Source organism: Peromyscus maniculatus, chromosome 2 (assembly GCF_049852395.1).
Source record: "Peromyscus maniculatus bairdii isolate BWxNUB_F1_BW_parent chromosome 2, HU_Pman_BW_mat_3.1, whole genome shotgun sequence".
NCBI lineage: Eukaryota > Metazoa > Chordata > Mammalia > Rodentia > Cricetidae > Peromyscus > Peromyscus maniculatus.
The window spans coordinates 47,764,551-47,775,730 of record NC_134853.1 but is presented as its reverse complement, the minus strand read 5'-3'; the positions used below and the strand labels follow the sequence as shown (position 1 = coordinate 47,775,730).

The 11,180-nt window shown below is 38.8% G+C and overlaps 1 protein-coding gene across 3 annotated transcripts in view; it reads right to left on the bottom strand.

Moving 5' to 3' along the window:
* Window positions 1-1,110: 1,110 nt before the first annotated feature.
* Usp45 (ubiquitin specific peptidase 45) overlaps window positions 1,111-11,180 on the bottom strand; it is a 62,462-nt gene continuing 52,392 nt past the window's right edge. For all 3 annotated transcript variants that reach the window (XM_006979259.4, XM_006979260.4, XM_042270929.2), the window contains 5 exons: window positions 9,648-10,311; window positions 8,599-8,696; window positions 6,587-6,673; window positions 4,740-4,893; window positions 1,111-2,979 (listed from right to left, as the gene is read on the bottom strand). In XM_006979259.4, coding sequence (XP_006979321.1) covers window positions 2,849-2,979; window positions 4,740-4,893; window positions 6,587-6,673; window positions 8,599-8,696; window positions 9,648-10,311 — 1,134 coding nt within the window. In that variant the 3' untranslated portion in view covers window positions 1,111-2,848. The remainder of the gene's footprint in view (window positions 2,980-4,739; window positions 4,894-6,586; window positions 6,674-8,598; window positions 8,697-9,647; window positions 10,312-11,180) is intronic.

Below are 11,180 nucleotides of genomic sequence, written 5' to 3'. Positions count from 1 at the left end.
TTTATCTATGTCACATTCCCATAATTGGCACATCATGAAAATTTTATCGTTTTACAAACAGAAGAACCAGGGGAGAATTGGGGCCAGAGGTACCCTGTGAACCAGTTTCTAGACAAAAGCCTCCCTCTTTTACCTTTCAAATTTACTGTGCCAAACAGTATGTAGTTGTGTTGATCTGTAAACATTCTTGTTTATTTGCACTGTTTCCCGAGGTATCTGGAAACTTATTGTTATTACAGAAGTCTCACAATTTAAAATTCCTGCAAATGTGCTTTGGAAAACTTCAAAATAAAAACATAACTTTAAGTGTAGACTTGAATGATCTTTCTCTATTACAAAATCTAGATAAGAAATTTCTAGGTATCAAAATCAAACCATTTTCCTCCATTTTTAGATGGCAAGAGAAATACTATAAGCTTAGAGCATAAAAAAATACACTTCAGAATCTCCTCAATTAGCACTAAGTTATAAATAAAAGTATTTTATTTGCATGTCACTGCTAGAATAATGTGTAAAATCACACAGCTTTTAGGTTTTCCTATTTTAAATTGTGATAAAATACTGTTATATGCTAGGTATGAGTACCTGCCTAGATCTCTCTCTCTCTCTCTCTCTCTCTCTCTCTCTCTCTCTCTCTCCTGTCTCTCAAGACAGGATTTCTCTTGTCCTGGAACTTACTTTGTAGACCAGGCTGGCCTTGAACCCAAGAGATCTGCCTGCCTCTGCCTCCTGAGTGCTGGGATTAAAAGTTTGTGTCACTATCACCCAGCTATTTTTTTTTTTAATTATTCTCTCATCTATTATATCACCATCACAGTATATCCCTCCCCTCCCTGCCATATATTTCTTAAAAGTATATTTTCTAGGAGAAAAAAGGTAACTATTTACAGTTAGAGGGCATGGGGAAGCAATTGTTATGACCAAGATATCAACTTGAACAAATAAATTATTTTTCTAACTCATTGTTCTGGTGCTAGAATATTCCATGTCAATGATTTTTGATGAAAATGGAAACACTGAAAAGTTCTCTTTAGAGGACACAACTGAGCTCTGCAGATAAAATATAACTCTTCATCTTAATATGAAAAATCAATAGAATCATCATTGAAATTTCCTCCACAACTTAAAAATAGAATTTATTAATACAATGGTATTTTAAAATTTCTGCATTAGACAAATCACAGTTTCGCCCATCCACATATCAAGAGGCAACACTGATGACTTCAGAATGTCACCATGTCTGGCGAAAGGTCTGCACAATTTACAGCCTCTCTCCCCGACATCTGTCCACAGTATCACACACTAGCACTGATGATTAGGATATCGAACCATTCCCTTACATTTTCATTCAATACCATGTGTCAGTGAACCACCTCAGTGATTATTTAAATTCTGGGTAGTAATATTTCTCATGCTAAGTTTCACAGTTTAATCATCTGAATTCTAGAAGGGGAAACTATTCTGTGTTACTCCTTAGTCATTTGAAGTACCAACCCTGTGCCCCATTAAAGTAAAAGCCAAGCCCACCCAAATTTTTGATTTGTGTTGCTGGGGATGGAACCGGGGTCTGGCACAGTCTAGGTGAGTGCTCAGCCACAGAACTACACTCCCCGCTACCCACCTGAACTTTTAAATGATGCTTCAGAAGACAACACCCTGTTTAATATTTACCAAAGTATAGAAGTAGAAAATGTATTATATTCCCTTGTTACTGATAAGAATATGATTTTTTATCATTTATAAATATAATTTGTTAATTTATAGTTCAGAGATATCCTTAAACTTTAAATTCTATGTTCCTATATGGATTATCAACTTCTATTTACTGTTTCTGCGTGTTACAATTACCTACATTTTTATTTTGGTTTTCGCCAGTCACTTACAAATTATCTTTAACAGGCTGCAAATGATTATGAAATGTTTCAATATTTTGAAATACACTAAACAATAAGCTAATCAATACACTAGTTGTAAACTCACACTACCAAAATGACAGTGGCTCCTTTTTACATGACCGAATCACATAAAATATGAAAAATAATTATGTTACATTAGGCACTAGTTCAGCCTGTTCTAGCAACATTTCCTGTACAGTAGCACACACACCACTGCAAAGCCCTGAGATGATTTTAAGTGGAGTGGTACAAGGATGAACAACTTACTTTATAACAACAGTTATAAACTCACTTCAATTCTTCACTAGAAAAATAACAAGCACATAAAAAATGTTAAGTACGATTCAAAACAGGGCCAAGATTTTAAAAGGCTACAACAAAAAGTAAGTCAATTATAACACAAGATATATTACATGCACTCAGGAAAGCTGTATTACATTTAGGAAACAGTATATTAAAATATGATTCAATTTACCACCATCTCTGAATGTCTGTAATGATGAGTCATATCATAAAGGTGACTTCTCTACTACTATCAAAAAGAGTATTTTTTGAGAAAGGGATCTCCAAGGACATGACAATTAATATGAAACATATTTTTGCATTTAAGAATATAGATCTGAAAGCATTAACTAATTAATTTGTTTTGTCTTATTTTTTGAGACAGAGTTTCTCTATGTAGCTCTGGTTATACTGCAAGCCACTCTGTAGACCAGGCTGGACTCAAACTCATATATCTACCTGCCTCTGCCACTTGAGTGCTGGGATTGTTAAGGCGTGTGCCCCAACAGCCTGGTGTATTAATTTCTTTTTAAAGGATTCACCATATGATGAAAAAGTAAAATAACACTGGAAGGATGCACTATTCCTAAAGACTACAAAGGCACATTACATATTATGGTTACCATTACAGCATTAAAATAAACATGAGCTAATTAACAGTTAATAGATAATTATAATATTCTTTCATAAAAAAGAAGATAAGCTTGTGCACTAAGTGCTCTTGATTCTGGAACCACCTGCACGTAAGTGTCGCTGACATGGACCCAGTGGCCTCCCAATTCACTATCAGGTTCTTTCAAACCTAGGAGAACAAAAAAGTACAGTTTTACAGTTAGTGTGTTTATGTCCTCTAAATTGTAAGCAGCAACACATTCTTCATTAAATATATTTAATTCTAACATCATATGAGTTTTTTCTTAGATTAAGTATTACCTGAAATGAACTAATGTTTTTGAAGCACCAATATCACTAATAAATTATGCCAATAATTTCTTCCAGTTAATAAAATTTTAATTTAAATATCTAGTGGAATATTAGCCTTGTTATATTTAATTTCGCTGAGAAAAGATTTACTTTAATCAAAAAGGATGAAGGAGGAGACTGAGAGATGGCGCAGGAAGGAAAGGAGCTTGCTGTACCAACCTGGCCACCAATGCGATCCCCAGAACCCACACACAGGTGGAAGGAGAAAGCGGAGTACACAAACTGTTCCCTGACCTCCAAACACATGCACATATACATACAGTAAACACACAGACACATAAATAATAAATACATTTTAAAAAACTAATAAAGGGTTAGGGATTTAGCTCAGTGGTAGAGTGCTTGCCTAGTAAGCGCAAGGCCCTGGGTTCGATCCTCAGCTCTGAAAAAAAAAAAAATAATAATAAAGAGCTGAGCGTGGTGGTGCATGCCTCTCTAATCTCAGCACGAGGAAGGAAGAAGCAGGTGGAACTCTGTGAATCTGAGGCCAGCCTGACCTATTACAGCGAGTTCCAGGTCAGACAGGGTTATGTAGTGAGACCCTTTGTCAAAACAAAAACAACAAAAAATCCAACCCAGCAACAGCAACAAGAACTAACAAGGGGGCGTGGGGGTGGGGCGTGGGGGGTGGGGGTTGGGAGACGGCTCAGCATGGACCGAGCACATACTGCTCTTGCAGAGAGGATCAGAGTTCGGTTCTCAGCACTCATGCTGGGCAAATCACAACCACCTCTGTAACTCGAGCTCCAGAGGATTCCAATGCTCTCTTCTGAACTGTATGGGCAACTGCACTCATAGCTGCACATTCACACACAAGTACACATTTAAAAAATCCAGGGGATGGGGAAGCAAATCTAATGGCCTTTCAGCATAGCTAGCACATTTCCAAGTCCCACTCTTTTCAGGACCTCATAGAGCTTCAGAAGATGGGGTATCACTGCTGAGGAGGTTGCTCAGTGGTCAGCGCTATCTACACAAGCCTGGTGATCTGAATTTGACCCCAGAACCAGTACAAAAAAAAGCCAGATATCAGTGTTGTATATCAGTCATCCCAACAGTCCTATGGGGAGATGGGAGGCAGAAACAAGAGGGTCACGCAGAAGTCCCCAGGTCTGGAATACACAGCACAGTGGCAAAATCAAGAGAACAAGGTGGAAGACCAGAACCGACCGCTGGACTTCACTCTGGGACAGCCCACTATGCTATACACACCAGCACACACACCAGTACACACACAAACACACGCGCACACACACACACACACACCAGTACACACACACACACACACACACACCAGTACACACACACACCAGTACACACACACACACCAGTACACACACACCAGTACACACACACACACACACACACACTTTTTACAAAACCAAAAACCACTGAAGTAACTGTAAAATATCACTTGTCACTTCATAATGCCTAACAGGATACTACTTTGGGATTATTATTAAGATTCTTAAAGATTATCTATGCAGATTTAAGATTAATCAAATAAATCCATGTGGAGAACCTGTAAAATATAAATTCTTTCATCTTTGAGACTAAACTATGCTTAGGAGGGCTTACCTGGTACAGGTTTCCTTGCAGTCATGGACTCTGATAGCTCCCTGGAGGGTACTCTCACTTTCACGTACGCAGTGTAATGGCCTCCTCTCATTGAGCCACTGTGTTCCACGATACCATAGAGAGCGTAGAGAACCTTCTCTCCCACACTTATATTCTTTCAAACAAAGGAAAAAAGTAGTAAAGTTCAGTGAAAAACTGCTTGAAAAACGAAAATACATCAGAGCAATGTATTCTTCAAACCAAACTGGGATACTCTGTGCTTCTCAAGGAACAGAAAGTTCACTATGGAACAGCATTAGAAAAACAAAACAAAGAGAGGGGACTACCAGACTCAAATTTATCCAGTCTTCTTTAATTACAACTGCATGTACGTAGAAAACAATAATGACAAAGAGATAATCATCAAAAGCCAAATTATGGCAAAAATCAAGAAAGATTCCAAAAGGAGAAAAAAGAAATGTATTAAAACAGTATTCAAGGCATCACTGATTTATTTGTAAACTAATTCATTTTAATTATTGTATTGATTTTTAAAATGAATCAGTATACATTTATGATACAACAGGAAACATAAACACTGATTATGAAGGATATATTAAATGACATTGTGGTTGTGTTAAAATGGGAGAGAGGGCTAGGATCACAGCTCAGTGCATGTGACATGTGTTGGGTTCAATTGCCACCTCCACCCACAAAAAAAGGAATCTAAAGAAGAAAATACACGGTGGTTAGCTGGTACAAGCCTGTAGCCCCAGCACATGGAAGGCTGAGGTAGAGGGCTCAGGATGTCAGGACCAGTCTGGGCAAGATCATTTCTCAAAAGATAAGCATAACAAAACAAAACCAGGAAAGGAGCCCAGAGTAATTATTATATTTCAGACATGCATAATGAAGTGATACCTGATCTGTTCTTCAAAGCAGTAACAAAGGACAGAGTAGAAAAGTATATGGATGAGGAGAAGGGCCAAGACCGGCCACAGACCCGAGATTTTAGGAACGGATGGTGGGGATTCATTGTACTGTTCTGTCTACTATTAAGTATGTTAGAAATTCTTTAGAAAGGGTACTTTCAAAAATACTGTGTTCTCAAAAACTAAACACTGAGCTTAGAAAGCCTCATTCTTATTTGCTGTATTATCTATTACTTCTAGAAATACTGAGTGTTAGTACTGAATGTTAGTAACCAACAGAGCTGGTATTCCACATCAAATAAGTTAGATTCACCAAAAAGCTGCAGTCAGTTAGTCAATGTATTGGATTTATTAAGTTCCAATAAGTATCCAATGACATACCACAAAACCTGGACTTCTGGCCAATAACCATGAATATGACACTCTATTACCTTAAAACTATTTTCCTCAATAAAATGTGAATCAATTTTACCTGCACAAGTCTTACATGTAAGTACATGAAAGCAATTATAAACCTTGTTAGTAAGGTATTAGCAATTTGAACCTATTTTATTCGGCTGACAAGTATCCGAATATCGGTAGTATACATAAAATGGCATAAAAAAACAATGCGTTAGTGTGTTTATTTGCAAAAGATACAGACAGATGCTAAAACTATAGCTTATTGGCTCACTCAGAGGAACAGGAGGGCACAAAGCCATCATATCATCTGCTAATAATGAACAGGTAGTTTTGATGTTCGGGATCCATGCCTAATGCTTTACTCATCTTTGTTCCAAAGAACAAAAGTCATATTTGATATATTAATATGCCACAATTGCTCATTTAAGAAAAGAAGCTTATCTAAACAAAACAAAAGCATAGTCTAATAAATAATAAAAGTATTCGTTTAAGCATTTCACTTGCTAGTTAATCAAATGTCTTAATATATCATACCTTACAGGAAGCAGCACAGAATGGTGCTAAGTCAAGGGTAAGCGGAAAGTCTACGTGTCTGTTCACTTTACGGAGACTCAAGCCAGCCTTAAAAAGACAAAATAATGTTTTCAGTAAAACAAACTTAGTTAAGTTTAAAGTACTATGTTGTCAATTAAAACCAAAAAAATTCTAGAAATTATTATTCTCATAGATACAAATAAAACACGATTAATAGTAGTCACATCAAGTTTCACATATTAAAAATTAATTTCATATATTGTTATTAGAAAGGTTATTTGTTCACATGGGATTTTTTTTTAACCATGAATAAGGTAAATAATTACTTCCTTTGTGGTTTTTACAACAATTAAGGGAAAAGTAAGTCTAATGTGCTAAAAGCTAGTCCTCTGACCCATACTGTCATGGAAATAGAGTCAACAGAGTCCAGGGTACCTAATTCAGTGACTAGTCAAAAATGAACTTGACTATGGGCAACCTTATCTAGGTCAAGTCAGAAATGGGTGCAAACAGGTCTTTTTAGGTTCTTTTCGTTTCTAAAATTCAATGAAATTCACTCACTATGAAAGAACTCGAACACTTGCAATAGTTTTCAATAAAAGTTAACTTCACATTGCAGAAATCAAAAGAACTTTTATAATCTTCAGAAGACTCTACCTCCTTTTCTATTTTTACTTTCCAAAGCTAACCTTGAAAAATGTTTCCATAACTTTGGCTATGGAGAATCATGAGCTTTTTGGTTTGTTTTGGTTTTGATTCTTTCGTTGTTTGAGACAAGTTCTTTCTATGCAGCTCTGGCTGTCCTTGAACTGACAAAGGTTTCCCCTGCTTCCCTACCCCCTCCTAGTGCTGAGACTAACGGTGTGGGCTTTAGTCATTAACAAATATCTAAGTCTTCCCTTCCCCTCCCTCCCCTTCTCCTTCCCCCTCCCCTTCCTTTATAACCACTTCACCAAAGGAGCAATTTTCCTAGTCTTCAATTACTAATTTTATTTTAAAATACAAAACAAACAAAAAAAACCCCTAACTTAAAAAAAGAAGTTAGTGCTGGGCAGTGGTGACACCCACCTTTAATCCCAGCACTCGGGAGGCAGAGTCAGGTGGATCTCTGTGAGATAGAGGCCAGCCTGGTCTACAGAGCGAGTTCCAGGACAGCCAGGGCTGTTACACAGAGAAACACTATCTCAAAACCACACACAAAAAACAACAACAATAAAAGAAGATACAGTACTTAGTAGTCTATATTTCTTTCTTCTTCTGGAGAAATTAAAAGCCATTAAAAAAAAAGTAGTCAGGGCTGATGGCACAGCCTATAATCCAGCTGCCTAGAAGGCAGAGCAAGAAGACTGCAATTTCAAAGCCTTTCCAGACTACCCAGAAAATTCCAGAGTAGCGTGGGCAACTTCCCAAGACTCTGCCTTTAATTTAAAAAAAGAAAAGAAAACAGGACAAAAGATGTAGGTCAGTGGCAGAGCATCTGCCTAGCAAACCGAAAACCCTGGGTTCAAACCAAATACCAGGGAGAAAAACAAAGCATCACTAGACAGGACACAAGGTTAAATGATAAATAGTTCAAGAAAAACCACCTTTCCTTTAACACTAAAAACATCTATGTGTCGTTCACGTCCATCTGTGCCCCCAGCCTTATAGACCTTCCCTCAAAGCCTTCCTGTGCTGAATCCCTAGTCAACACTGCCCCGCCCAAACACCACCTCAGCCTGGTCGTGACAGTTCAAAAAGTTGTGTGGGCTTTGCCTTTTTGCTCCTTTAATTCCACTTAACACATGTAGTCTCCATTCAAACACACCTGTGATCACATGCCACTTAGAGACATCACTGAGGTTCCCACCACTTAAATCTTCTAATATTGTTAATCAAGCTTTTTCCCCCCAGTGCAGGACATCTCACATGACAATTTTTTTAATTCAAGGAAATGCTTGACAATTTCCCGCAGGTCTTATGGCTCTGCAAACATATGAAACTGGCTGTAGTGTTAGTAAACAGACTCTTACCTGGTGGAATCTTTTAAGATGAAGAATTAGGATAGCTGGAACAGCAGATATAAGGAGTTGCTTCCTGGCATTAGTATAAACTCCTCCTGCTTTCTTTTCTGTATAAAACAACCAATTTACTTGTAAAATTCCATTGACTATATTACTTAGAATTTGATAGACATTTAATAAAAGCTATTTATATAGTATTACACCATATGTTTTGTGGGGTTTTTGTTTGTTTTGACAGTTTCTCTGTGTAATCCTGGCTGTACTGGAACTCAGAGATTTGCCTGCCTCTGCCTCCCACGTGTTGGGATTAAGGTGTGCACCACTGCCACTGCCATCGTTTTGATTTTTAAAGACAGGTCTCTGCATGTAGCCCTGGCTGTCCTGAAGCTCACTGTGTGGACCACAGAGATCCACCTGCCTGCCTCTGCCTCCCCAGTGCTAGGACTGCAGCATGTGCCACCGCCCTCGGCTCTCACACAGGGGCCGGGATCAGAACTCAGTCTTTATGCTTGTTTCAGCAAACACTTGACCTGCTAAGCCCCCTCCCCATCCTAAGCAACAGTGTAGTCACTGAGATTATTCTTTCCATTCATTAATGTGAGTGATGTATTGAAAATCCATTGGTGAGAATTCCCACTTTTCTCTAATCAAGCAAACACTGGATTCATGGCATAAACATACTTAAGAACTTCAAATACTTTTTTGGATTTATAAGAAATTGAGAGGATTTGTGAAGGCCAGTAATCTCAAGTCCCACTAGTGATGAAGCTGTAAGTTTTAAGACTATTTCAGGAAGGTTTCAAATCCCTCAGATTAGAATATATGAGTTTGTATTTTCAAGACAGAGACATGTCCTTCTTGCTCTTCAGTTACTGCAACATCTGCTGGGAATCTATTTGCCTAGCCAGTGTCCTGAGTGGAGAGACAGGTAAGGAAGACAAGGCCTGTGCCAAGTGGCTCAATGCACGCAGGTTCTGGAGCGCCCCATCAAGGAACTATAAACTACTCTTCCCCTACAATGCATCACAAGCCAGAAACAAAGCAAGCTAGATGTTTACCTGCAGAACTGGTTTCCTTTTGACACTTCTGCTTCTTTTCAGTACAGTCCTCACAGAGAAGCTTATTGTTGCCCATCAGCAACTCCATGGATGTGAACTGGTAGAGACAGGACTGCACTGAGCATTCTTTAGAAGTAGTTACATAGCTCTGAGAAAGAGTCTGGAAAGCATTTTGGGCACTATGAAACCTCATATGTCTTCCCTCTGAAAAACACAAGTTACTGGGGACATCGAGTGGCTGTTTTTCCCTGTCACCGTCTCTATTTCCAATTACAGCGCTGCCCAGACGAAGTCCAGCAATTGCCTCAGCCACGTCTGCATCCCCACTGGGAGTCTCTGCGCTGTGTGGCAGTTCACTTGCCAAGGCGAGGGGGAGGTGCTGCTCCGTGTGCCCCCAGGAATCGCCGCTGGATCGGAGCAGCACAGTTCGCTTGGAAGCGCTCTCGGACTCAGAAGCTTCACTGTCGGCGTCCACACTGCTTTCACAAAGGCTGCCTTCTTTCTCACTGCCGTCGGTGGGGCTCTCGTTCACTGATGACTCGGTACTCATGACGCTGGCAAACCCGCTCCCGTCAAAGTTTTCGTTCTTCTGATGCATAACACCAGTTTTCTCTTCTCCAGATATTAATTTTCTTAAGGGTTTTCGGTCATGACTTAGTTGATTCTGTAAGTTGACAGTATGTTTCAGAGAAAAGAATTTTGTGACCTTATTGAAAACAAATGCCATGAGTCCCATTTAACTGCCCCAATTACTAAATAAACATTTCTCTGAGATCCATTTCAAAATCTACCTAAACGACAATCAACAGATGATAGACTAATTTGCTCTAATTTAAATCTAATCTATTACCCGGGAGACTAACAGCAGGGGCTGCCATGTGTGGGGAAGGGGATGGGATTTCTGTAGAACATGGCTATGAGAAAAACTTAGGCCTTTCATATAGGTATAAGACATCTATTTCTATCACTATGTATTTGGTCTAGTCAAGAGCACAAAATAAAAGATGAATAATAGCCGGGCAGTAGTGGCACACACCTTTAATCCCAGCACTTGGGAGGCAAAAAGAAAGGAGGATCTCTGTGAGTTCGAGGCCAGCCTGGTCCACACAGCAAGTTTCAGGACAGTCAGGACTATGGAGAGAGACCTTGTCTCAAAATAACTAAACAAACAATGAACAAAAACAGAATAGCACAAGCTAAAGAAAGTCGTTACAAACTCAGATTTTACTAGCCAGTGCTTTAGAAAAGCACATCAGAACGTGCAGTGCCTTCATCGTTTCCATCTATGAAGCTCCAATCACAGCACTTCTATTCTCCATTGTTGGAAAAGGCACATGGTCAAGAGTATCAACCACCCTAGGGATCTTACAAGCAGAAATGAGACAGACTTTATTTGAAGGTTACACCTGTAATCTGAGCACTTGGGAGGTTGAAGCAAATTTCAGGCCAGCCTGAGCTAAATATTGAATTTTGGGCTAGCCAGAATTATAATACAACAAGACTGTCTCAAAAAAACAAAACAAAACAAAAACA